This window comes from Pleurodeles waltl, chromosome 2_1, assembly GCF_031143425.1.
Source record: "Pleurodeles waltl isolate 20211129_DDA chromosome 2_1, aPleWal1.hap1.20221129, whole genome shotgun sequence".
Taxonomy (NCBI): domain Eukaryota; kingdom Metazoa; phylum Chordata; class Amphibia; order Caudata; family Salamandridae; genus Pleurodeles; species Pleurodeles waltl.
Window position 1 is genome coordinate 119880540 of NC_090438.1, and position 27492 is coordinate 119908031.

The 27492-nt window shown below is 45.0% G+C and overlaps 1 protein-coding gene across 1 annotated transcript in view; it reads left to right on the forward strand.

Annotated features, from left to right (window-relative positions):
- CAPN6 (calpain 6) overlaps nt 1–27492 on the forward strand; it is a 415205-nt gene that overhangs the window by 238375 nt on the left and 149338 nt on the right. Inside the window, exons 4-5 of the mRNA XM_069211381.1 lie at nt 7267–7475; nt 23442–23634. Coding sequence (XP_069067482.1) covers nt 7267–7475; nt 23442–23634 — 402 coding nt within the window. The remainder of the gene's footprint in view (nt 1–7266; nt 7476–23441; nt 23635–27492) is intronic.

The window sequence follows — 27492 nt, forward strand, 5'->3', positions numbered from 1 at the left end:
GCTTGCCTCCACTCATTCTGCTTCAAAAGCAACATTTTTCTAGTTGAATAATGAGACGGCGGCCAACGGCCCTTGATGAACCTCAAGAATTTCAACAGGTGGTTGGTTTATCACCACTTCAAGATGAAAGACATCCATCTTTTAAAGGATCTTTTGAGCCTGGACGACTGAATGATATGATTAGACCTTAATGACACTACATGACAATTTCCATTTTCACACCCCATCGCATATTTCTCCGATTTCAATGGAGAAGACAGGTGCATGAGTTCAAACCCCAGCCTTTTGGCCTCTTGTTGGTTCTGTGGTGTTTTACCAAGGAGCTGAAGCTGGCAAAAGAATCCCTACATGCCCAAGTTTTTGTTTAATCGTATACCTCAGCGACATCCTGCTGATGGATCAGTGCCCTAAGAGACTGAGGAAACACCTTCAGACAACAATATACATGCTAGAGAATTTGGGTTTCATTATCAATGAGAAGAAATCTCTCCTGATCCTGGCCAAACGGAGGACCATCCTAGGCTTTGTCATAAGTTCCTGGGAAAAGACTTTGAGTCTTCCTTTCCCAGAAGAGAAGAAAAAGTTGAAGAGAGTTGAGGAAAACTCTGTCCAAACAAGCGACGTCTCAGCGCCAATTTGCCTGCGTGGTGAGTTTCCTGTCCTCTTCCATACAGGCAATTTTTCTAGGTCCACTCTGTTATAGGGCCCTTCAAAGGCTCAAGGCTTTTCATCTTCACAGAGGCCTGAAATACTCAGAAATCCATCCCCTGACTGAGGAAGTCAAAGAGTAAATGCAATGGTGGTTCACCCATATTCTGGCATGAATCAGAAGTGCCATCTTCGGCTCCGCCCCAACATCATCATAGAGTCGAATGTCAGCAAGTCAGGCTGCGGAGCACGCTATGGGGACTTATTTACAGGAGAAAAGTGTACATCAAGCAAACAACAACTCCACATAAATTGCCTGGAGTTGATGTCTGATTCCTTTGCTGTCCAATGCTGAACTAAGGAGAAGGTGAAGTGTTGTGTCCTCCTAAAGGTAGACAACATCTTGGTAGGTCATTATATCAACCCGCTGGGGGGCTCCAAGTTGAAATCTAGCCATGGAAATCTGATCATTCTGCTTGTCTAACAACGCCTCAGTCACTCCGTAGTATCTCCCAGGAGTTTCCATCAGGGTGGCGGGCTGGTGCGAAAAGGAGTGGAACAATATGAGCCCGTGGAAACTGAGTCTGAGTATTTTTGTGAAGATCAAGAAAAGGGGGCTTTTTACTGTGGACCTCCTCCCATCACTGCTGTACCCTCATTTGGCGAGGTACTTCAGCTGGAAGCCAGACCCGCAGGATCGGTCCTGGGATTGGGGTTATGCATTTCCCCCTTCACAATGATTATAGATCAGTCAGTCCATGTAAGGAGACAACAGGCTAATGTGGTTCTCATCACTTTTTTTTTATCTTTCTAATCTGCCTTCCCCACTCTCGTTCCTTCTTCGGGACCCTCTGGGCAACCCTCACCGGTTAATCCTGCAGGGTAGAATGCCCCTCATGGCGTGGAAGATTACAGAGAAAGATGGAGAGTCCCTTCGACATTCGCAAGACGCTGAGTGAATGCTGGCTACAGAATGGGCCAGAGGGACCACAAAACGTTACAAGTCAGCCTGTCGAGATGGGTTCACTGGTGCATGCAGAAAGGTGAAGATGCCTAGGGGGGCGATGTTGTCCACATCGTGAATTTCTTACCTTCGCTGGCCTCCGATGGCCTGGCCTACAGGACAGTAAATACATTTGGGTCTGCTATTTTAGCAGGGCATATCCTGTTAGAGTTTTGTTCGGTAGGAGAACACCCTCTGGTAAGTAAGCTAATAAGAGGTATATGCTTGGCTCTGCCTCTGGAAACAAGATATACCTCATTGTGGGACATTGAAAAGGTCTTAAATCTACTTCAGTCCTGGCAAAATAATGAGTTTTTATCCCGCACGGAGCTCTCAGGAAAAATGGCAGTGCTGCTCTGTCTAGTTTCCTGCCACTGAGTCTCAGATGTTTGAGCTTTAAATGTCTCAAGTAGACTTTTTACCCTGATTGGGGTTACTTTTCATATATCCAGACGGACAAAGTCTAATTTCAGGATGGTGTCTTGCCCGACTTTTGATAAATCCCAAAAGTTGTGTGTAGTGCGCTGTCTTAAAGCCTATGAGAGTATGACAGAAGAGCATTAACCTCCTGGGGAAAGGCAACTTCTGATATCTCTTAATAAGTCTTTCAATTCAATTTCCTCTTCCAGCATTGCTTGTTGGGTCTACTGAGTCATGCAGGAAGCAGGCATCAATTTGTCGCAATTTGGAGCCCACTTTGCGTACAAGAGCCTATGGCATCTAAAGCATATTCTTTAGGTGCAAGACTGGAGGACATAATCATTACGTCAGGCTGGCCTGCGGACTACATGTTTAAGAGGTTTTATTTTAAACTGGTCTTAGATATGGCGTCCTTGGTGGTGGACAAGCTTCGAATAAGCATAATCCTTGCCTCAGATCCTGACATAGAATGTAAAATTTCCAAGCATACATAATGGAAAGGACACAGAGGTAGGTATTATTCCCACCCATAGTTTCAGAGGACACGAAGGTAAGGGTTATTCCCACCAATAGTTTTAGAGTTTCAGAGAAGTCCTCCCTGCCCTGTTTTCTTGGAATCAATTGAAGTTCCTAATTAGGACTATGATGTAATTCCCCTGTAATGAATTATTCTTTAATTGATAACTCGTAAATAAGTGAATGTCCTTGTTTCCAGGTGACATTGTTTTCTTTGTAACGAGATCGTGTTAGCTGTGCTTTTTCTTTATGAGGATTTTTTGTTCCAGGATGATGGGTTTATTGCTGTGTTTTCTTGGTTTCAGGTTCAGATAGTGCCAAGGGGGAATGAAGAAATCTAATCCTCTTGTTACTGTCACATGAAGGAAGACGGAGCTTGAAATAATGACATGCCTTATGATAGAGTACCCTGTGTGCTGATTGGTTAAAGTTCTTGATTTCCTTTCCCGATGCCTGTTGAGAAAGGTAGTTTGCTTATGACATATTGAAGTCTGCTGAAGTTAAATAAAGAAAGTTTTAGCATAATCATCGCCTCCATGTCCTTAATAGAATTGAAACTTTCTGTTACATATAGCAGGGCATTTTACATTAAGGTGATGTTTTTCACTCAGAGGTTCTGGGCATCGTCAAATAGACAACAAGAGCAAAGTTTGAGTTACCTGCCAGTCAGAACCCCAAGGTGAAAAACATGCCATAATTCACTTTTATTAACCCACCTATAATTTTATGTTAAATATGGCCTCCAAACTCATCTGCCACTGACTTCACCAATATTAAACATTTCAGCTGGTTACCATGTGTATGGACTTATTTAGCATTTCTCTTGCACTGAGACCATCCCTGTGAGCATTGACATACATAAACAATGCAAAGCAGTAAAGGTTTTATAAGTCTTCTTTTTACCATTAAGAAGGTCGCCTACAAAACAGTTGAACCAGAAAGTCGATGGGTTATTATACTCCAGAGTTTTCTAGCAAAAAGCCAGCCCTGCAAGTACTGGCAAATAAAACACATGGGGGCATATTTATACTCTGCTTGCGCCGGATTTGCGTCATTTTTTTTAACGTAAATTTGGCGCAAAACTAAGACTATATTTATACTTTGACGTTAGACCCGGCTATCATCAAAATTGCTCAGTGTGCGTTAATGACATGCAAGGTAGGTGTTCCCGTCCAAAAAATGACTTAAACACCCGTGCGCCATATTTATCCAACCGGGCAAAAATGGCGCACGGCTGGTAGGCGGAGCTGGAAAATGATGTAAATCCCGATTTGCGTAAAAAATTAACGCCTGGGCCAGGGCAAGCGTTAAGGGACCTGTGGGCTCTTCTCCATGGTGGGAGACCATGGAAGCAGTCCACAGGTGCCCTTCCCTGCACCCAGAGACAGCCCATGCCACCCTAGCCCACCCCTGGAGGACACCCATGGATGGGGGACCCATCCATGGTGAGTGCAGTAAAGTGCAGGTAAGTATATATATATTTTTTTTTAGAGTGGCATGGGGGGGCTAACTTGGGCCCCCCTACATGCCACTGTGCCCAGTGGCCATGCCCAGGGGACAGAAGTTCCCTGGGCATGGCCATTGGGCAGGGGGGCATGACTCCTTTCTTTGCTAAGACAGGAGTCATTTCCATGGGGGTTGTGCATCAAAAAATGGCGCAAGTCAGGTTGGAGCCAATATTTTTTACTCTAACCTGACTTGCACCATTCTTTGGCGCACAACCCCAAGTCTTCTCTTCGCCTCCGCTGCCCGGTTTGAGTCATTTATTTTGACGCAAACCAGGCCGCAGCGCCGGCTAACGTCATTCCATAAATAAGGTGCCCGGCTGGCGCGTTGGAATGGCGTTAGCCGGCGGTAAACTTTTTGACTCAAATCTGCCCTGGTGATGATTTGCGTCAAAAAGTATAAATATGGGCCTGGATCCCCTGTTTATGGAGACAATGACCTGGGAGAGGTAGGGTTCCACCATTAGTAAACTGGTGTGCAGGCCATAGTCGGAGCTTGTCACTCACCTGGGATCCTCATGTGCACAGTCAAACTTCCGTATGGGTCTATGAGGCACCTCCAAAACCAATATACAAATTTCCCCAGCCTTTGCAGGCTGATGGGGTGAGACTTCACCCTGAAGCAACTTCCATTTTATTCCTGTGATGAATTTCAAAAGCATTTTATGAGTATTTGAAGTGTTACTACAGCAGAACAATTTTACATACTCTCACATGCCTTTGTAAATCAGCCCCAAAACATCAAACATCATATTAGTAAAAGTGTAAAGAGGGCACAGTCCTTTCTATTGTACTAATTGTGTTTGAATATTTCCATTTTATCCCATTTTGGATGTTTTGAGTCAAGTTCCCCTAGGCATTTATGACTACATAAGAGTACTATAGGATACTAATTTACGTACTCCAAAATGCCCCTGAGGCCATTTTAAATGTTTTACGGCCAATTTACAAGGTCATGTAAGAGTGTGTAAAAGACTAATACAGGAGTACTGGTCTACATACTACAACATTTCTTTGTGAATAGGTTCCTTTGAATTTAACTGCTTGCATTGGGACCAATCATTGAATGAAATGAATAGATAGATTGTGAAAAGACACAGCTAAAAAGCCTGATGCGTTTGGGACTCAATGAAAAGGCACAGTACTTTTAATAGCACGCCAATAGTCTCATTTCCAGCCCTTTGAAAGCATTTCACACAAGCTCTCGAGTTGTTTCCTTTGGTTACCTCTGCCATGTGCCTGGTGGAATTCTGTACCAGCCTCCTTATGTCATGTAATTTACAGCTGCATTAGTTTACAAACTTAAACCAGAGTTCCTTCCTAAAGAGGTATGCTTTTACCTGGAACAAGATGTTGTTCCTCCTTTCATTTCTCCTGGCCGTTTTATCCTATGGATTGTTGATTTCCTGATTTGGATCTTAAGATGGAGATGTAAATGAACTTGTGTGGAACCTTAAAATCCATGGTTTGTGACAAACGTTTGCGATGTCTATGTCAGATGGGTAGGGCCTAAGACCTCTTACAATTGCTTGCAGTTGTTGGGTAAGGCCAGCCATTGTATTTGTTTATCATCTAGCTCAGCAAGGGTAAACCAGGCCTAGTTCAGCTGCAATCCAACAGGGGGATGTCTTCTTCCTGGACTGAAGTTCAAGGATTGCAGGGCAACCATCTAGGGCTTTCCTACTACCTTCATCCTCCACTGTCTGTAGTCTTGAGGAGAGGGCAGAAGAGATGGTCATTTTGGTTCCAGTGCCCTTTCTTCAGTCTTATTGACCTGCACTTAGTTAATAATTGTTTATTCATAAAGATGTTGACGCATCAGTTGAAAGGCACTCATCGCCGACAATGAATTATGTAGTTTTTGTATATTCATTATTGTTATTCAAGTTGAAGAACTTCCTATAGTGTGGACTGTGATGAGAAAGATGATGAGGAGGCAGGCCCTTTATTATCGACCTCTAATCTCTATTACACTGACTCACCACTTTCTCAACTCTGTCATTACATTCCACCCTCCCTATAAAGCGGCATCTGCTGTTTGTGACCTTTAAAGGTCTTTACTAACAGCACAGAGGAGTTGCCCCTTCCAAATAAGGAAAGTGGCTTAGGAGCCATTTACTGGAGTTGTTTGAAACTATAATCTTTAGCAATTTAGGGCCAGATGTATCAAAAGGTTTTGCACTCGCAAACGGCAAAATCGGCCGTTTGCGAGTGCAAAATAGTGGTCTGCAATGCATCAAAGGCATTCGCAGACCACAAAACTAGAAATCGCAAAAATTGCGATTTTTTGCGTTGCAACCTGGATTTTGCGAATCGCAATTTGTGATTCGCAAAATCCAGGTCGCAAGGCAATTCTGCAAAAAATCGCAAATTGCGATTTTTCGCAGAATGGTATTTTGCACATGCAAAATACCATGGTCTGCAACCAGGTGGTAACCTGGTGCAAAATTTACAAATGCAGTAAAACTGCATTTTTAAATGTAACATGTAAAGCATACATGCCCTTTTGGCATGTGTGTACTTTACATGTTAAAAAAAACAAAAATTGGGGTGCAGGAGAGGGGGCCTTAGGCCCCCAGCACCCTGGCCTTTTGCATTTCCAAAATTGCCATTTCTGGTTCAGAAATCGCAATTTTGGAAATGCAAAAAATTCGCAGCTATGGGCCAACAGGCCCATAGCTGCGAATGGGGCCAGTATCGCAATTTGCGATTCGGTAATTGCATTTGCGATTTTTAAGAAATCGCTATTACCGATTTGCACATTTGACACATGGCCCTTTGCGAGTCAGTAATAGCGATTTCTTAAAAATCGCAATTACTGAATCGCAATGGGCCAGAATCATACATCTGGCCCTTGGTGCCATCCTTATGAGTTGAGGGCTAATCTTGTAATAGACTTTGAGTAATGGAGATTCGCAGTGGGTCGTAATAATTTGTTCAGCTTCAGATTTACATGTCTTAGTTAACGAATTTCATAAGTAGGACATGCACAATAATGTTGTCTAGGCACCAGATGCCCATGTGATAGAGAAGGATGTCATTAATTCTTTAAACTTTAGCTATTGAGAAGTGCTTTTCACTTTCACTAATTTATATGCATGTTATATATTAGCTGACCCTAGAGCAATATATTTTTGTTCATGTATCATTAATTGTTATCCCTTCAATCTCTAGGTGATCCCAAAATGGAAACAGCAAGAATGGGACCCAAGAAGACCCCACAAATACATGGGCATCTTTCATTTCCGGTTTTGGTCATTGGGAGACTGGATCGATGTTGTCATTGATGACAGACTGCCAACAATGAATGGCGAACTGATCTACTGTCATTCCAACGTGCCCAATGAGTTTTGGAGTGCACTGCTGGAGAAGGCCTATGCAAAGTAAGCGCTCCCTCCTCTGCTCAAGTAGTCATTACATATCAGGCTTAGCCATGGGCACCACTGCTGGGTATAAAGCTGCCCTGGCAGTGCTGTGATGCTGTCCATGCAGGGCCCTGGAGCCGTGCATCAATAAGTTGCCCTCGTTGTACGGTGTTTGCACTTAGAAATTTGACAAGGACAGAAGATGCTCTGGGTTTTCTAGTTTCAAGTCAACTTTTTTCCCTACAGTGCTGGTCTCATTCCAGCTGTGCTTGTTTTCCCAATCATTGTTGATGTGATCTGTCAAGGTCCGTTTGTGCATCACGGCCACTCAATGTTTCCTCTTCAAGTCAAATAATCATTTTAATAATAATAAAATAATAGTAACAACAACAACAGTACTTTTGCTGTACATGGCATATTTGTATACATATTTATCATCACCCATTAAAAATGAATACATGGGAGGATGAAAGGCGGAGTCTTTCTACCTGGGATTCAAACCTACGCCTGAAAGCTTCCACAGTGGCAGCAGCTGCCAGAAAGCTGATATGCATTTAAGTAAATCTTTTAGGCAGGTAATTGGGCCATTGTTGGCCTTTTTTGTTACAAGCGATGTCCTATGCACAGAAAAGTGAACTGAGTGTATAGTTTCTGGCAGAACCGATCTATGTACGAGGTTCACTGTATATTCAGACTTATGGATTTACTACTGAAATATAAGAAATATTTCTGATTATTAAACAATGTTTTGCATTAAAAACGAATCCATTGCACTTGACAGGACCACGTTTTTCTAACTTTGGTCGAACAAGGCCTAAACTAGGGCGGACTCCATCTTGAATTTCAACGTGACCATGCTTTCATTTCGCATTGACTCCACGTGCAGAAAAATGCCAAGAAATGAAATGCTGTGTTATGATTGGTTGCCCTGGGGGACTCTGTAGGAAGCGTCCAGGGCTTAATTTGAGCCCGTGGGGTAGGGGGAAACCAGAACGTATTTTTCTCCATCAGGTATTTACTGCGAGCAAAAGACAGGTATGGAAAGACGGAGGAAGAGAAAAACGAGAAAGCTTCACAAACGGAGAAAACAAAAAGCTGAAAGAGTGAGCTGAGGGGGTAGGGAGTGGCTGTAAATGGAATAAATAGGGCTGAGATGCCTTTAGGATTATGCTCTTTCAGTATTCCTTGCTCGCACTTTTATTTTCAGCAGCTGCGAGTTTCATAGGAGAGGTTTGGGCACCGGCACGTTTTTATTTACAAATTAAGCATTGGAGGCGTCCATCAAAATGTAACTTTTCAAGGTCGGTCCTGCCTGTATCTTTGTGGGTCTATTAATTTTGTAAGTCTGTCATTGTTCTGAGTGTAACTCGATTTGTATTGTCATATCTGATGGCACTGGGCCAAAAGGGGATGCATTATAATTCATTAGGAGATGATGTTTACAGTCGTGTTAGGTAATGCTGCATTATATTCTGAGCCTAAAAATGGTACAATTTTTCTCACTTCACGCTGACTGATTTATACTGTGCAGTTTCCTATAAATGGATCTCATTCTTTTGGTGAGCCAGAGTTAGGGAGCCTGCCTTGTTGGGCTAGGCTTGCTCTGCAAGAGCCATATCCTTGTTAGTCTTACTCATGCTGGAGGCTTAGAACGATTCTGACATTTTCTCTGAGGTCTGACATAAATCAGACCCCCTGCTGCATTTGACTGACCTTAATGCTAACTTCTCTGTATATTAATTATTATGCATTTCCACTAATTTTGAGACGAACCTTCTATAATGAACCTAAATCTTTTCATAAACCTTCATGGTTTTAACTCATACTTTGTCTCAAGAAGGCTATATGATATAATTAGGGGCGCATTTCCTTATATTTGTGTGAGGACAACAAGGTCCTGATCCTGCGATTTCTCCATCCTATCAGATGATGTAAGATATTGTTGACACTGCCCTGCCACACCACACACATCAAATACATTGGAAAACTATATCTTACTAAATGACATAACTAAGTTAATAGGTGGCTGACTGGCCTTGGTGAACATGACTTCTGGAAATTCAAACAGTCTCCCTCTTGACCCCCAGGCCAGTCCATATGAACTAGCATTACCGTGGACCAGTGTGACTGCACCAGCCATCCTGAAAAGCACCCATCAAGCCCTGCGTCCACATAAGGTACAGCCAAGGGGAGTAGAAAATGAGATTTAATAAACCTGATCTGGAGGTCCATTCCTCAATTTACAAACATAAAGGAGAAGGCGGCTGAGAAAGAATAAAAGCACAAACCTATGTGCATGGTTAAAGCTTAACCAATGCATTTGCCACTAGAATGACATAGGAAGGTCTGTGCATAGGGAACACTCAAATCCATTGAAAGCCATGTTATTGGATCTTCAGTGTTGCTAATTAGTGTTAACAGAACCTATGATGCTCAACTCCGGCCACTTACTAAAGTAGGCAAACTATACCGCAATATGCTTTGGAACAACAACACCTGCCAGGATTGGCCCATTATAGAATTGTTGTCTTCTACTTTTGAAAGCAGTTCACTGGTAGGAGACTAGGCCTAAATTTTCTCTCGGACTTTTTCTAATTTCTTGCACACTCCCTGATATTCCTTTTCATGTATAAATCCAATCTGTGCCTCATAAATATAGTTGTCCTTTTGGTTTTGTAAACATTTATATGTCCTAGAGCGCCCAAAACCAGCATCACACTTTTAGGTTATTCTTAAGCTAATTTGGAATTCTGTGCGTACTCATCTTACTCTTTTCCAAGCTACTTCTAAGCACTAAGAGGAACAGTTGGGTGGGTATAATTGCAAGACATTACTCAATGGTTTGTAAATGAGAGGAAGGTGAAATTGTTCCAAGTTCTTTCTTCATCATTGCTCGTCCTCCCCTTGCCCCAGAAATGATTGGTTGCAGGATAGTTTGGAGTCCCCTTCCATCACCTCACCAGGGTCCTGGAGGGCTTGAGATACAATTAACAGGAACATTGCACTGGAACGTATAATGTATTCACTTTTCCACCGAGCAGTGCAATATTCCTGAATCTGATAAACTAGGATGAAACAGTGGTTTACACAAGGGTGATAGTTAGTTGGACTGCTCTGGCTGTGTCATGCAGAATCCAAACTCCTCCAAATGGTGGCCGTTCCTTTTGCTTTCTCGCTCCTGTCCATTGGAACAAGTTACCTGTTCACATTCACACCTGTAGCATCTTTTTGCTTTTTAAAAAGTTTAGCAAAACATGGCTTTTAGCCTTACCTCTTTGTGAGTGCCACAATGGATTTTGCCTCCTCTCTTAAGCTGTTAGAAGTGGCATACTCCATACAGGGGGAACTGTATTTTGGGCTATGTTACATAAACATTGATATAACATAAAATAACCCTTGCAGGCGTCTGCGGCCCCTTCTGTAGTATCAAAGTGCTCCTCGGTGTCAGTTGCAACTTGGAGTCTTTCCCTTGACTGTCAGAGGACATGTGCTAATACATGTGGCAAGGTGGGTAATATTTTCAAATGAGGGTCTTGTCTATTGAAATCAGAAGTTGCTAAATTCATGGTGGTTAATCTCTATTGCTTCTGTGAGGATTTGTTTTATTATATGATGTGGCTGCGAAGCCGAATACATTTGCAAAAACTGTCTTGGGTCCAGTCAGGCTCGTTTGTACAACTATAAGCTCATCCCTGAGTAGCTATGGCTTTGAGCAGCAAGGCTTAACAGAGGAACTTAGTGTAAAGCATTTGACAGCTGCAAACAACGGAATAAGAAAGTGACACACCAATCTATTACTATAGAGTGTATTTTTATGAATTTTTATACTCATTGACCATCAAAAACCACTGTAGACATTAATTTTTAAGCATGAAATAACTTTTTGATTTAATCCTAAACAAGCGTTGGTCAACAAAAAGTTTCGAAACTTTTGAAAAGCTTGAAAACATTTGTTCAGCAACTTCGACCCAACTTAGGTGACCAATTCTGACAGGGCAGAGGTCTAGGAGGCCAGTAAGGATACTGTGGACAGTTACCTGGCCACCAGAACCTTTTCCAGTCCAGTTTTAACTTTTAGGAAACAACCGCCACATGCGACAATGGAGTCCTGATGCTGGGGATGCAGGGTGAAAAGATACTCAAAGATACTCCTGACGCTGTGCGGTTGATAGGGGTAAATTCTTTGTGATCCCTCGGTCCACAGGTGAGGTGGGGAATCTTTGGCCACTGAACTTGGGGGTTCCACGAGGTACACATTGTGACAGTAGAAGGCCAGCTGCAGCTGTGCTACTCCTCTTGCGACTCAGCGATCAGGGTGCAATCCTTTGGTGGGGCTAGTGTCCCTCTTGAGTGACGAGTCTGGAATCAGATAGCACTCCTGAGTCCAGCAGACATGGGTGCAACTTATAGCTTTCTTGGATTTGCCTCTTGGTGTGCCAGTGACGATCAGGGGCAGATCCTCAGAAGTGGCTACTGCTTTGCTGGTTTGGGTTCTTTCAGCTTTGATGTCTCTAGTGCCGTTCCTTGGCACCAGCCAACTGACCCTTTGAGTCACTGCTTTGATCTGTGGTTCAGAAACAACTTTACCCGAGCCAAACTTCACTAGCCCAAAGTGCAGCAGGTGCAGTCATTTAATGATGCAGCCTCTCTTTGTACAATTTCAAAGGCAGCAGGGCATCTCTTCTTCTGTCCTTTCACCAAATCCAACGTGTACTGAGGTCCAAGGTGCCAGGAGTGCTGACTTTACCCCAGGAAAGTGCCCTATGGGGAAAGCACAGTCAGTGGCTGTAGGAAAGTGGATAATTAGGTAGTGTGGGGATTAGACCTCACCATGTAATACTCTCATAATACCCGAAAGATGATTGTTGGATTCACACAAAAAAATCCTTAGCTCAGTTCTGGTAAAGTGGCAAAGAGCAATCAGCCTTTACTAGTGGAACACATGCTAAGCGTTTCAGAGCACCAACATGGATGATAAGTAATTCACACAACTCAAATGAAATCCACACCAATTTATAAAAATAGAACTTTTTTTTATCTTAATTTGGACACCAAAATGAATCAGTATAACTGGAGTTATAGATTTTAGAATCAAAATTAAATCACAGGAGAACTGGCATTTAAATGTTACTTTGAAGTCAATGGAGAAAAAACACTAGTGACAAAAGACCACTTAGAGGTCGAGTTACATGGAACTTTTGCAGGGTTAAAGTTTTGCGGGACCTAAGATCAAGTCATGACAATCAGTTAAATTTTACTTGGCCCGTAGCATCCGGGTGCAGAGTTGCTGAACTGGACTCACACTGGTGCTGATTTTACCACTTACACGATAATGCAGCAAACAAGATGCAAAAACTTAGCTGGGGCGAGTTGACAATGTCAGATGCAGGCTGTACAATGCGCAATTGCAGCCTTGAGTGTGTGGGTCAGTTACCAGACTCGCAACCAACAAGATTTGGTGGTGGTAAAGGAGTTGGAAAACTTTAGGAACTTCATGAGGTCCGAGGGAGTGACGTAGCAGCCCCAAACTTTGGGTTAGGTGAGACTACCCCTCTCATACACTGGACCACCTGAATTTTGATAATCCCATGGAAGTCCTGATGGCCAGTGAATCTTTGGATCCTGCATTTTTACCTGCAGTTTGCAGGGGACTAGTTCCACTAGGAGACAGAGGGATCTTCTGGCATCCACAGGGGTTCCTCTGGTCAGAAGTGCTGAGTTTGTGCCAAGGACGAGGGTTGTTCATGCACTTCCCAGTCTGTTGCTTCAGGGACAGAGTATCCCTCTTTTGCTTTGATGTAGTGGGCGGTAACACAGGGCTCCTCTCAGTCCTTCTTCAAAGTCAGTTCTTCAGATCTAAGGTTCTGGTGTCAGGGATGTCCCTTAAATCCTGGATTTAGGGGAGTTAGGGATGTGAAGGCTAGTGGCCAATGGACAGCTAGCTCCTAGCTAATCTGCCCCTGAGATGACTACATCCGGTATGGTAGGTCACCTTTTGCTACCCAAAACTCTCTATTCTGCCACTCCTAAAATGGCAGAAATAAAAATTTAGTGCATAGACTGAGCTGCGGACCCTAGCGATGTGGTCACCCTGCTGGGGGTGTGTACTGCCCTGAATAGCTATTTTTGCCACCTGCCCATGAGCAAATGTGCCTTTGGGCAGGGGAAGGACTGTTTCCTCCACTGGGGGACAGCACAGATGGCTATCAAGGGAGATGAAGCCTTTGACGCTCATAATCTTGAAGTGCCTATTCACTAGCCCAGCTGGGGTGTGGGTGGGAGTAAAACCTCCTTCCTGACTCAGCCTTTGTCTCCGACTCCTGGGGGCATCCATGCTGCATGGCAGGAGGTCAGAAACCTGTCTTGGTGACATCAAACCCGAGAAAGCATGGGCTGGCCAAAGCACAAAGAAGTCAGGGCAAACAGGTGGGCAACCTCTAAGGTGCCACCTGGGTACATGCCAGCTGTCCCTTGACACCAGATTTGTGTCAGGGGAACAAAGGCATGTTGCTTGACACCAAACTCAACATAACTCGACAGCACCATAAAGGAGTTAGCACCTAGGGTCTGCCCGGGTGCAAGTCCCATGTTATCCTATGGATTGGCTATCACTTGTATTGTACTTTAATGGAAAGGACACTATAGTGACATATAAACTTGTGCTTACAATTCTGTACCTTAAATATAATGCCTCCTGGGCTGCAGAGACCTTCCTTATGGGTGCCTGACTTATATATAAGACAGTGTATTGGGCTGTGCCACGCATGATGAGGGGACATTTGAACTCAAGCAGTTTGCACTGCTCGTGCAGTCTGCAATGTCAGGCCTGCTATTAGCAGTTTGTTTGGGTCGCCCAGGGTGGCACAAACTCATGCTGCAGCCCTGGGTACCCCTTAACCACCTATGCCCTGGGTACCCTGGATACTATTTATTAGGGACTTATAAGGGGTAAATCATTTTCCAGTTAGAGAATTACCAAGTCAACTAATCAGTTCTAGGAGAGAGCAGATGCACTGGGGCCTGGTTTGCAGGCTCCAGTGCGCTAACAGAGTCATAGCCATCAGCATTAGGTGCAAAAAGTGGGAGGAGATACACAAAGAGGTACTTTTCTGCACTGGCCCAGTAAGCTACTAGTTCCCCCTCTTCTTTGGTGACACAATTCCAGTGATGTGTGGGATATGGCAATGCCAAAGTGCAATATTCTTCCCACTCTCAATATGTCGGAACCTTCCCTCGACTGTGAGGAGCTTGGAAGCGCTGTATTGCACAGCCAGGTAGAGACCAAGCACAGTGTCCCACTCCCTCCCTGAGCGGCATTTCTGCCAGCTCACGCCAATCCCAGCATTTCTCTCATGCTGGTTACAGCATGAGAGAAGCATCGGGATTAAGTGGCGAGGGACAAAGAAGACGAGAGGCGGCTGGAGCGTTGAACACGGAGGCGGCAGGTAAGTTTATTTAATTTTTTTATTGCACCCCGGCACCCCACTCTGCACGCTGTACCCCACGTCCCTTGCTCCATGACCTGCCCTCCACCCCTTCCTAGCAGCAGCCGCTAGTGTCAGAGATACTGTTCAGAGCTGGTGGAATCCCAGTACTGTGAGCATCTCGGTGTGACTATGTGTGTGAATTAAAGTGAGAGAGGGTCAGTGAGAGAATGAGTCAAAGTAAGTGAGAATGAGTGACAGTAAGGATCAGTTTGGGTGAGAATGAATGTGAGTGAGGGAGGATGACAGTATAACTGAGTGTTACTGTGTGTGAGCCTGAGTCACAGTAAGAATTAGTAATTCAGAATGAGTGAGAATGAGTGATACAGAGTGGGCCAGAGTAGAATGAGTGAGACTGTGTGAATTAGTGAGACCAAGTGAGACTAAGTGAGAGTGAGACAGTAAACTTAGGGCAAGAAAGTGTGAGAGAACCCTTCAAGAAAAAGCTGTTTGGAATTCAAGCCAAGGATTACACCCTACCACGTTTAAAGGTCACCAGCTGCCACTGAGAAAAACAACAGTTTGGGAAGTGTTGCTGCTGAGACATATGAAAAATATATCTCTCACTTAACAATATAAGCTCCCTGTCATTGGGCTCTATAGACCTTCCTAGGGGAGGTCAACATATATTGTTAAAGGAAGGGTTGGCTTTGCCAAGGGTTTAAATGGCAAAGTCGAACTGGCAATGATAACACTGCCCTTCAGTTAAAAATGTCAGGTCTAACACCTTCCAGCCAGCAGTGGCAGGCTTGGAGCCATCTTGTACTGTGTCAGGCTCTGCTGTACATGCCCTGGGTACCATATTCTAGGGACTTATAAGTAAGTCATTACTTGCCAACTGGGGACATCTGGTTCCACATATCTTTTGTAATGGGTCAGAACACTTATAATGAGGTCTGGAAAGGAGGCCTCCGTGCCTTCTCAAAGTCGAAAAACCAGCAGCTGGTAGTCCAAATGGGGGCAAAAAGTATGGGGGGGGGGTGCTGCAAAAAGCCTGTTTCCTTACAGCATCTTAATCACTTTTCTTGTGTCTAAAGCTCTCCTTTAGAGCCTGGCAGAGCTGGACGACATCAGTAAACCGACAGAACTTCAACCTCACCAAAGGCAGTTCCCCTATACTATTTAGATTTAGCAGGAGACCTGTGGTTACATTCAGCAGATACTCAGCTGCGTTCGCCAGTGTAAACCTCTGATGTGTCAGCCAAAAAGCAGCCAACAGTGACTGTCCTCCCCCCCTGATCGTCACTGGTTTTCCCTGGGCTTTAGAAACTGAAAAAGAGTGGAACGGCTGCAGGCAGGGAGGAATGCTTCTCTGCACCAGACTCAGTTACTTTTTGTTTGGAGCAGTGGTTCCCAACCTGTGGTCCGGGGACCCCTGCGGGTCTGCAAACCCCCCTGAGGGGTCTGCGACTGCTTAGAAAATTAAATATCAATAGATTAGGTCCCCAGCTTTTAGTAAGGACTCAGGTGTGTTCTCTGGATTCTCATAATGATTCATTGCGGGTCCCCAGGATCTAGTAATAATAAAGTGGGGGTCCACAGAAGTCAGAAAGTTGGGAACCACTGGTTTAGAGAAAACTTTGGGAGTTAGTTTTCTCTACACAAAAAGGTTTGGCAAGAAGGCGAGTGAAGCATGGTGCCCGTTCAGTAAACCTGATTTGTTGCGAGGGGCTCACTCACCAACACATAGATTAGAAATCCACTACCATAACAGAAATCTGTGGTTCAAAAATTCCACTTGTAATTGTGTTTTTTGTGCGCACCATGGTGAATGGCCCTGCAGTTTTTGCAGGAACAAATTGTGATCTACCAATGGTAGTGCTCAGGATTTCATTTACAAGAAAACATATTTGTTCAACGACAAAGCTACGCCTTCCCTCCATTTTTCCTTTTGCCACATGGAAAATGTAGAAACTATTTTTAACATTTGAAACTCATGCATAGTTCTGGCATAAGCAGAAGCAAAAAAGTAGAAACACATTTGATTTCCTATTTATATTAATCGACCAATTAAATGACTTGTCTCCACATGAGTAGAGACAGTCAGTCTGACAAAACCCTGTCAAACGTATTTTCTCATAATTACAAATGACATTCAAATTTGAAAGTCATTTGTTGGGTTCAGTTGCCAGAATATGTGGCCTACTTCTAGAGCAACTATCGACATATGATGTATTAGCTTATTGACACGCTATTCTACTTAATTTTCCGTTGTTTACAGTGCTGATGAAATGGAAAATGTGACTCGAATCAGCTACAATGCAGCTGCGTATAAAAGGCCTGCTGTTTCCCTCAGGCCATCAAACAACAAAGAGGCGTTGTGCGCATCTGGGCTTGGGGTCAGCCTGAAGCTGTTAACCTCAAGTTATGTGCAATATTTCGTTTAGAAAACATCATCTAAAACTTCCCACACAATCTGTTTATTGGCTGACCCTAGCGAGTTTCCAAATTGTTTTCCTATCTGATAATTTTTCCCATCAGCTATTGTTTTGTTTGCAGATGCACATAGCAATTAATGTTCAATGACCCTAGAAAGTGATAGAATTCAGGTTGAATATATTTTGCCATATCCATCTTTTACTGTTCATGAACAATATAGCAGTGAGCTATATCGTACTATGAACAATGTTGTATACTCTGTCACGGCTGGCGATGGGACAAAGTGGTGGGGTGGGGTGGTGTAGGAAAGTACCATCTTGCCTGGCATGTTACCCCCATATTTCACTGTATATATGTTGTTTTAGTTGTATGTGCCACAGGGACCCTGCCAGCCAGGGCCCCAGTGCTCATAAGTGTGCCCTGTATGTGTTACCTGTGTTATGACTAACCGTCTCACTGAGGCTCTGCTATCCAGAACCTCAGTGGTTATGCTCTCTCATTTCTTTCCAAATTGTCACTAACAGGCTAGTGACCAATTTCACCAATTCACATTGGCATAGTGGAACACCCTTATAATTCCCTAGTATATGGTACTGAGGTACCCAGGGTATTGGGGTTCCAGGAGATACCTATGGGCTGCAGCATTTCTTTTGCCACCCATAGGGAGCTCTGACAATTCTTACACAGGCCTGCCCTTGCAGCCTGAATGAAATAACGTCCACGTTATTTCACAGCCATTTACCACTGCACTTAAGTAACTTATAAGTCACCTATATGTCTAACCTTTACCTGTTAAAGGTTGGGTGCTAAGTTACTTAGTGTGTGGGCACCCTGGCACTAGCCAAGGTGCTCCCACATTGTTCAGGGCAAAATCCCCGGACTTTGTGAGTGCGGGGACACCATTACACGTGTGCACTATACATATGTCACGACATATGTGTAGCATCACAATGGTAACTCCGAACATGGCCATGTAACATGTCTAAGATCATGGAATTGTCACCCCAATGCCATTCTGGCATTGGGGAGACAATTCCATGATCCCCGAGTCTCTAGCTCAGACCCAGGTACTGCCAAACTACCTTTCCCGGGGTTTCACTGCAGCTGCTGCTGCTGCCAACCCCTCAGACAGGTTTCTGCCCTCCTGGGGTCCAGCCAGGCTTGGCCCAGGAGGGCAGAACAAAGGACTTCCTCAGAGGGAGGGTGTTACACCCTCTCCCTTTGGAAAAAGGTGTCAGGGCTGGGGAGGAGTAGCCTCCCCCAGCCTCTGGAAATGCTTTGATGGGCACAGATGGTGCCCATCTCTGCATAAGCCAGTCTACACCGGTTCAGGGATCCCCCAGCCCTGCTCTGGCACGAAACTGGACAAAGGAAAGGGGAGTGACCACTCCCCTGACCTGCAACTCCCCTGGGAGGTGCCCAGAGCTCCTCCAGTGTGCTCCAGACCTCTGCCATCTTGGAAACAGAGGTGCTGCTGGCACACTGGACTGCTCTGAGTGGCCAGTGCCAGCAGGTGACGTCAGAGACTCCTTCTGATAGGCTCCTCCAGGTGTTGCTAGCCTATCCTCTCTCCTAAGTAGCCAAACCTCCTTTTCTGGCTATTTAGTGTCTCTGATTTGGGGAATTCTTTAGATAACGAATGCAAGAGCTCATCAGAGTTCCTCTGCATCTCTCTCTTCACCTTCTGCCAAGGAATCGACCGCTGACTGCTCTGGAAGCCTGCAAAACTGCAACAAAGTAGCAACGACGACTACTGCGACCTTGTAACGCTGATCCAGCCGCCTTCTCGACTGTTTTCCTGGTGGTGCATGCTGTGGGGGTAGTCTGCCTCCTCTCTGCACTAGAAGCTCCGAAGAAATCTCCCGTGGGTTGACGGAATCTTCCCCCTGCAACCGCAGGCACCAAAGAACTGCATCACCGGTCCTTTGTGTCTCCTCTCAGCATGACGAGCGAGGTCCCTTGAACTCAGCAACTCTGTCCAAGTGACTCCCACAGCCCAGTGACTCTTCAGTCCAAGTTTGGTGGAGGTAAGTCCTTGCCTCCCCACGCTAGACTGCATTGCTGGGAACCGCGTGTTTTGCCGCTACTCCGGCTCCTGTGCACTCTTCCAGGATTTCCTTTGTGCACAGCCAAGCCTGGGTCCCTGGCACTCTAACCTGCAGTGCACGACCTCCTGAGTTGTCCTCCGGCGTCGTGGGACCCTCCTTTGTGACTTCAGGGGAGCTCCAGTTCACTCCACTTTGTAGTGCCTGTTCCGGCACTTCTGCGGGAGCTGCTTGCTTCTGAGTGGGCTCTTTGTCTTGCTGGACGCCCCCTCTGTCTCCTCACGCAATTGGCGACATCCTGGTCCCTCCTGGGCCACAGCAGCATCCAAAAACCCTAACCACAACCCTTGCAGCTAGCAAGGCTTGTTTGCGGTCTTTCTGCACGGAAACACCTCTGCACGACTCTTCACAACGTGGGACATCCATCCTCCAAAGGAGAAGTTTCTAGCGCTTGTCGTTCTTGCAGAATCCACAGCTTCTACCATCCAGTTGCATCTTCTTTGCACCCACAGCTGGCATTTCCTGGGCATCTGCCCACTCCCGACTTGATTGTGACTCTTGGACTTGGTCCCCTTGTTCCACAGGTACTCTCATCAGGAAATCCATCGTTGTTGCACTGCTGGTGTCGGTCTTCCTTGCAGAATTCCCCTATCACGACTTCTGTGCTCTCTGGGGAACTTAGGGGCACTTTGCACCCACTATTCAGGGTCTTGGGGTGGGCTATTTTTATAACCCTCACTGTTTTCTTACAGTCCCCGCGACCCTCTACAAGGTCACATAGGTTTGGGGTCCATTCGTGGTTCGCATTCCACTTCTAGAGTATATGGTTTGTGTTGCCCCTGTCCCTATGTGCCTCCATTGCATTCTATTGTGACTATACATTGTTTGCACTGTTTTCTATTGCTATTACTGCATATTTTGGTATTGTGTACATATATCCTGTGTATATTTGCTACCCTCATACTGAGGGTACTCACTGAGATACTTTGGCATTTTGGCATATTGTCATAAAAATAAAGTACCTTTATTTTTAGTATATCTGTGTATTGTGTTTTCTTATGATATTGTGCATATGACACTAGTGGTACTGTAGGAGCTTCACTCGTCTACTAGTTCAGCCTAAGCTGCTCTGCTAAGCTACCTTTTCTATCAGCCTAAGCTGCTAGACACCCCTCTACACTAATAAGGGATACCTGGGCCTGGTGCAAAGTGTAAGTACCCCTTGGTACCCACTACAAGCCAGTCCAGCCTCCTACAGGTGGGGAGCAAAATAAAAACAATAAAAAAGAAAACTTACCTTGACACCGCCGCACAGACGGTCTTCTGCTTTCTGCTGCACTGCAAGCAGGTACAGGCTCCCAGCCTGCCCTGCGCCCAATCCTGACACTGCTCTCATGCTGCTGGCAGCATAAAAGAAGGGTCAGGATTGGCCTTGCTCCCTGGCTTTGCACTCCCAGGCAGACTGGGAGCCTGTGCCTGCTCTCTGCAGCCTGGCAACACAGTGCAGGTTTTGAGAAAGCTCAGTGCGCATTTGTGTTTGGCCATCCTGAGACGGCCGGCCAAACACAGATGCGCACTGAGGGGAGTGCCCACCACTCCCCTCTATGGCTGTCACCCCCCTATGTCCCTGCCACTTTCAAACTAAAACGATAGTAAACGATGTTTATTATTGTTTTATTTTTAAAGTTTTGCATCTGCTGCTGCCGGCAGAGGACACCGCTCCTCTGCCATAGCAGAGGAGCCGCTGCTGTGTATACTATGCCCATTGCCGAGGTTCAGTGTTTTCAGGGTGGGAAACGCCATGCAACGTAATCAAATCCTCACTTTTACTCAGTATTGGAATAGTAAATAAAATAGTAGAGGGACCCTGCCATATATATGACTTTCACTTCATTTTAACTGAGGAGGCTTGGGTTGTTGGTGATAAAGGGACACAAGATTATTTTCCTAGCCTCTAACAAATGAGGGACCTCTTTCCCAACATTAGTCCTGCAGGTAAGGCACACAAACATCCTCATTTACAAGTGGAGCACAACTTTCCTAATACTGAAAGTTTAGTTTTGCACTTTGTCTGGCTACTGCTCAAGGGCCAATATGTCTCAAGGGCAGTTAGTCAACCCTTGTGACAAGTGCTGCTGTTGTCCTTGCAAACACAGGTACCAGGTATTACTGCAAGCCCACTGAATTTCAAGAACTTACACTTTGGGGTTTGAATTTCAAAGGGTAGCAAAGTTGAAGAGTCAAGGGTTATTCTTGGTGGCCACCCAGTCAGAGATCTTACTCACTCTCTGTACTGCACTAGTCCCACAGTTATTGTAGGGCTGAGGAAAGTAGGGCATGGCCTTCCAGGTATGATTTTGCTGGCAGTGGCTTTTCTTCTCACAATGGAAATCTGTGTCACTGTGGTGAAGTGTGCAAGTTGTTTGAAAAGAAAGAGTGAGGCAACAGGCAGAGGCTCAGATGCCCTCACTCTGTGTGTGTAGTGTAACTCACATTGGAGGCAAAGGTGAGGTCCCTGCATATTAAGGTGGTCAAAGCAACTTGCAGTGAACAAAATTACTATGATGAAGTGAATGACTCAGGAAGTGCTACATAGCCTCTAATGTTTGCAGAAGAGGTACACTACAAACCGCATAGCACACCTGGCATTCATCTGTTTCATTGTCTGTTGGTGTCTACGGCCCTGTGTTACTAGCCACTGGGTGAAAACACTGAGGCCCATATTTATACTTTTTTACCACCTCATTGGTATAATTTTTTTACACAAAAGCAGTGCAAATTTGCAAAATATGTATTTTGCAAGTTTGCACCGCTTTTGTGTCAAAAAATGACACAAGTGCAGCGCTAAAAAAGTATAAATATGGGCCTGAGTTCCTTTCTTGTAAAGGTTTGCAGGTATAGGCATGGACGTCATTCGGGAGTCGCCAGGGATCACGCGTGACCCTTGTGACCCCTGGCACTGCATTTGCGACCACTGTACTCAGAAGGGACAAAATCAGTGCCTGGAACACCTCCTTATGAACATTAGTTAGGGGCTCAAATCTCCTTGTATTTTGTCATTTTTTAAAATTTTCTAATAGTGACTCACACTGTATTATTATTCAATATAAGTGTAGTAAAAACGTGGAGTACAATTAGCTAGAATATTACCTTCCATGGCAATCTGAGCTAAGAAATAAAAATTATTTTAAATGTATGTTGTGTGCATGCATGTATGTGTATGTGTGATTGTGTATTAATGGGCAAGCATCTGTGGGTGAGTGAATATATCCGTCAAATGGGGTGTGATGTCACTTCCGCCACCCCTCTCCTTTTGGTGAATTGACGTTCATGGGTATAGGGGGCTCGAAAATCTCTGGAACTGAATCCTTCATGACAATCATCACCAGGACATCCCTGTACCATACTTTGTACCAGGCAGTCCTTCTACCAGGTGATGCAATCCGCCGACAAAGGTCAGTTTCTACGCTGGTGTGGTGTCTGCTATGTTATGCTGATATAAAGACTGATCTCCCGCTTCATATAAGCAGTTCCACTACCGCCATTTTATCTATTTAGGTGGGCGTTATTGCTGGTGAACAGTATTGATACTGCTGGGTGGGATTGTTTCTGAAAGAGGATCTCTGATATTAAACTTCAGCGGAAGAGACCCAAGCCCACTTGATTTTCGTGGTGACATTCTTCCTTCCATCAGCTTTTGACTTAGAAAAGTAATTTTGTATAATGTACATGCATTTTGATAATCACTTTGCAAACCATTGACATAGGTACACTCATGAATTGTCACCTTCTGAGCCAACATATGCAATCTTTTAATTTAAAACGCAATGTTATGCCTCTTGGCTTTGCCAATTCTTGATTGACCACCAGAGATCTAAGGAGAGACATCATTGTTTAGAGGCCTCACTTCCAATGATGTGAATGTTGTCTCTAACTCAAAGGGTCTATATTGCATTTACCCAGTTTAAAACTGTCAAAATAGCAAATGATTTGATTTCCCTAGATTACATAATAAGGTTTTGAGAAAAGCACTAGTTATCATCAAAATAAGCCCGTCTCCTTTGTGGTGGCCATAGGTCTGCCGGCTCCTATGAGGCTCTGGATGGAGGCAACACTGCTGACGCGATTGTGGATTTCACGGGAGCTGTGACAGAGCCACTAGACCTGCTCAAAGGCAAAGTCAGGGAGCACATGGCTCAAAGGACAACGCTCTTTGAGGATCTGCTGAAAGTGTACAGAAGAGGGGGCCTCATCAGCTGCTCAATCGTGGTAAGGGGCATCAACACATTTATCGAATTTCTTGTGGGTAACTTTTGTCCCTATAATAAAAAGATAAAAAGAGAATGGATGGATGAATGAATGGATGGATGGATTACAATCATTTGCTTGCAGAAGAATGTCTCCTAAAAACTGGAAGAATATTAAAACAGTCACTATAATAATGGTTGTTCACAATGGGGAAAGGCAGTGAATCTGGTCCAAATAAATTGTAACATTGGACGTATTGTCGCGCACCATATTTGTGCAGATTTCAAATTTTTATGCAATCCACTGAACTCCCAGGCGTATGGGACAGAAAATATAATACGAATCTCCCACTTTCTGCACAGTAGTAAACTCAAAAAGCTTAGCTTGAGTCTAGTTTTCAAAATGTCTCAGACATCAGAGTTTTACATTGCTACACGTTGACATTATATAATATAGAAGTGATTCTCTTCGAACACAAACAATAGATGGTTTCGTGTCCTGCACGGACATTTTTAAAAACAAAAAGCAGAAAAAGTAGTCTAAAAAAGTTAATTATACAACCATACTTTTGAAAGTTATTTCATTATTACTATGCAGTTAGGAACAGAAAACGAATATTTTTCCTGCAGTCATTTTGCGTCCGGTATTTACCCAAGTATTAATGACCTTCCTTTAACATCTACAAACTATGTACTGAAATAATGGTTCACTCTATTATTTATTACATTAGAAAAACATGCAAAGATTGGAGCGAGGGCTCAACGTTAAACCTTAGTTGCTTATCTCACATGCAATCCAATCCGTCTTGTACATTTAAATATAACTTAGCGTTTCACTTATCTTCGAAACCCTGACCGTTTGGCCCCAAGAAGTTGGAAGAATAAATGAAGGCATGTGCCCTTGTTTTTGTTTCGAATGCACTAACATAATTAAGGCTGAAAGCTTGTAGTCCCTATGGAACAGAAATATTTGTGGAGGATGTGAGTTGCATTGTGGTTTTCATGTGTTTTCTTATCTTTCTATCCTAATATTATTGTATGTAAAATGCCCCAATTACATCCGCATGGCGTAGATTGTGAATATGAGTTCTGGTTTATGTTCTTTTTGTCCTTAGTTCTAGCTTAACGTCTGCTTCCTCCATAGGAAGGTATGTCTAACTCCCATGTGACTCTGTTATAAAACTTGGGCGGTGCCACATGGGCCAGACTGATATCCCCTCTCAGTGCAACGCAGAACTGTGAGGAAACAAATCACATTGGCCCCAATTACAAAATGGCCGTTAATTATGGGCAGAAATAGCTGAAGATGTAAAACTATTAGCAGCAGTTCTTGGTGCTCTTATTGAGAGACTGGGATGCAACAAAAGGGGAGGATGTCTTGTGGGTTTACGGCCAGAGATGTCCACATTGGAACTGGGGGACCAGGTTTGAGTCAGGCTCAACATCCCGTGATTCTGGGTAAATCACTTAGGCCCTGATTCTAACCCCGGCGGTCTTTGACCGCCGGGGCGAGGGTCGGCGGGAGCACCGCCGACAGGCCGGCGGTGCCCCGCAGGGCATTCTGACCGCGGCGCTTTGGCCGCGGTCAGAAAGGGTAAACCGGCGGTCTCCCGCCGGTTTACCGCTGCCCTTAGAATCCCCCATGGCGGCGCAGCTTGCTGCGCCGCCATGGGGGATTCTGACACCCCCTACCGCCATCCTGTTCCTGGCGGTTCGCCCGCCAGGAACAGGATGGCGGTAGGGGGTGCCGCGGGGCCCCTGGGGGCCCCTGCCGTGCCCATGCCAATGGCATGGGCACGGCAGGGGCCCCCGTAAGAGGGCCCCGCAAAGTATTTCAGTGTCTGCCTTGCAGACACTGAAATACGCGACGGGTGCCACTGCACCCGTCGCACCTTCCCACTCCGCCGGCTCGATTACGAGCCGGCATCCTCGTGGGAAGGGAGTTTTTCCCTGGGCTGGCGGGCGGTCTTTTGGAGACCGCCCGCCAGCCCAGGGAAAAACTCATAATACCCTCCGCGGTCTTCTGACCGCGGAGCGGTATTATGGGGGCGGAATTCTGGCGGGCGGCCTCCGCCGCCCGCCAGGATTAGAATCAGCCCCTTAATCTCCCTGTCCCTAAAAAAACATATAAATTAAAAATTATAAACATTTATGTGATCTTATGTAGTGTGACTGGGGCTCATGCAAAGCGCTCCAGTGCCTTTGGGTGGAATTGACCCCATAAAAAACTGCAAAAAACTGAATAACTTACAGTTTGTTATATTGCTTACCTGAGCTCGATAGCAAGGTAACTTGCTATTATACTTGGTAATATGCCTTTCACCTCTTCGTAGTTTCCATATGTCTATATTAGCACAGAGCAAAATGTACTCCTGGCAACTAACTAAACATTTTTACTGGTCTGCAACAGTGCCCAACTGTTTCCAGGTTTTCCACTAATCACCTAACAATTTCTCCGGAGACAGCTTCTTACAAGTATGACGCAACAAGTTCCAGACAACAAATAACTAGTAACTGTGAGGTAGCTCCAGTCCATGCCATCATGATTAGGCTTGGCATGCAATGGTGCTTACGCCATTCATGGCAAACATATTGTATTCAGCACATACTCCCAACCTAGAGAAAGGGGGTTTGGAGCTGTCCTCCTTTAGTCATCGGTTTCTTTTGCTCTGGAACCTTCAATCCTTCAATAGAGACAGCGTCATTTGCACCTTGAATCAGCCCACATGTGTATTTCGGTCTAAACATGCCCAAACCAGTTTCAATGACATGGAAAGCATTAGGAGTGGCTGAAGCGGTGCTAAACCTTGGGGTGTGTCAGACCTCTTTCTGTAGGCCAGAAGGCAAGCAGGTGTTTCTGGGCCTCAGCTGTGGTGGCAGTGCTCATTTGCCTCCAATGTCCCAGCAACCATCCTACTATGGCAGTCCTCCTGTTGATGACAAACCTGATTGTGGGCTTCTGTGAGTTGAGGCTGGGCTGTGGAGATAAAAGGTCAAGGTCAGTCTCTGCACAGTCCTTGCAGCAGAGTAACCATGCCTTGGGCACAGCCTTTGAAATGGAGTGGCATTTTCTGCTCAGACACACTTCTCTGGTATAGCTCCTTAGTTGTAGCAGCCCAGTCCGCTCGGGCATACTTCTCTGGTGTGGCTCCCACCTCAAACTGACCCAGTAGAAAGACTGTGCTTCACGCTGCTGTGGAACCACAGATTGCCCTCCTCAGTCACTACTGAGGGTCAGGATACCATGGTGCATGAGTTCGATCACACCGCTGTAGGCTTCTTCAATCTCAGCAGCAGCAGCAGATTAGCTCAAGGCACTTCAGGTCAGTGGATCGACTTCTTCCAACAAGGCATGAGTTCAGGTGATGTCCACTCAGCTCTGGGAAACTGGCTGTCATGTAGACACTATCTCTAGTTGCACAGCAGTCCCCTCGGTACTCTGCTGAGCATTCACTACCTCGATCAAGGAGAACTTGGAAATGGGACAAGAGGTGGGTCAGTAGCTTCTACTTTTATAGATTCAACACAGAAATTCACCACTCCTCTCTGGGCTGTTCTTTAGGCAGAGCCTTTGTGCAAAGTGATGCTGCTCACAGGAGTATAGTCTCCAGCTTGCAGTACACATAACAGAGGCAAACGTGGATACGAGCTTTCTGCACAGAGTTATCAACAGCCTCACTGAACACTTATCAGGAAAGATACAAAAGTCTGACCTCAACTAAAGGACCCTTTTCACCCTGAACAGAAGCTGCCGTCCCACCCTTCTCCTCCACCATCTATGCAGTGTTCAGGAAGGCTATTCAGCAGTTCCCCTCAGCAAAAAGGACCCAATTAAATTTCCAAAGGAGACCTGTTTCCTCTTTTTCCACCTTGGTGTCTA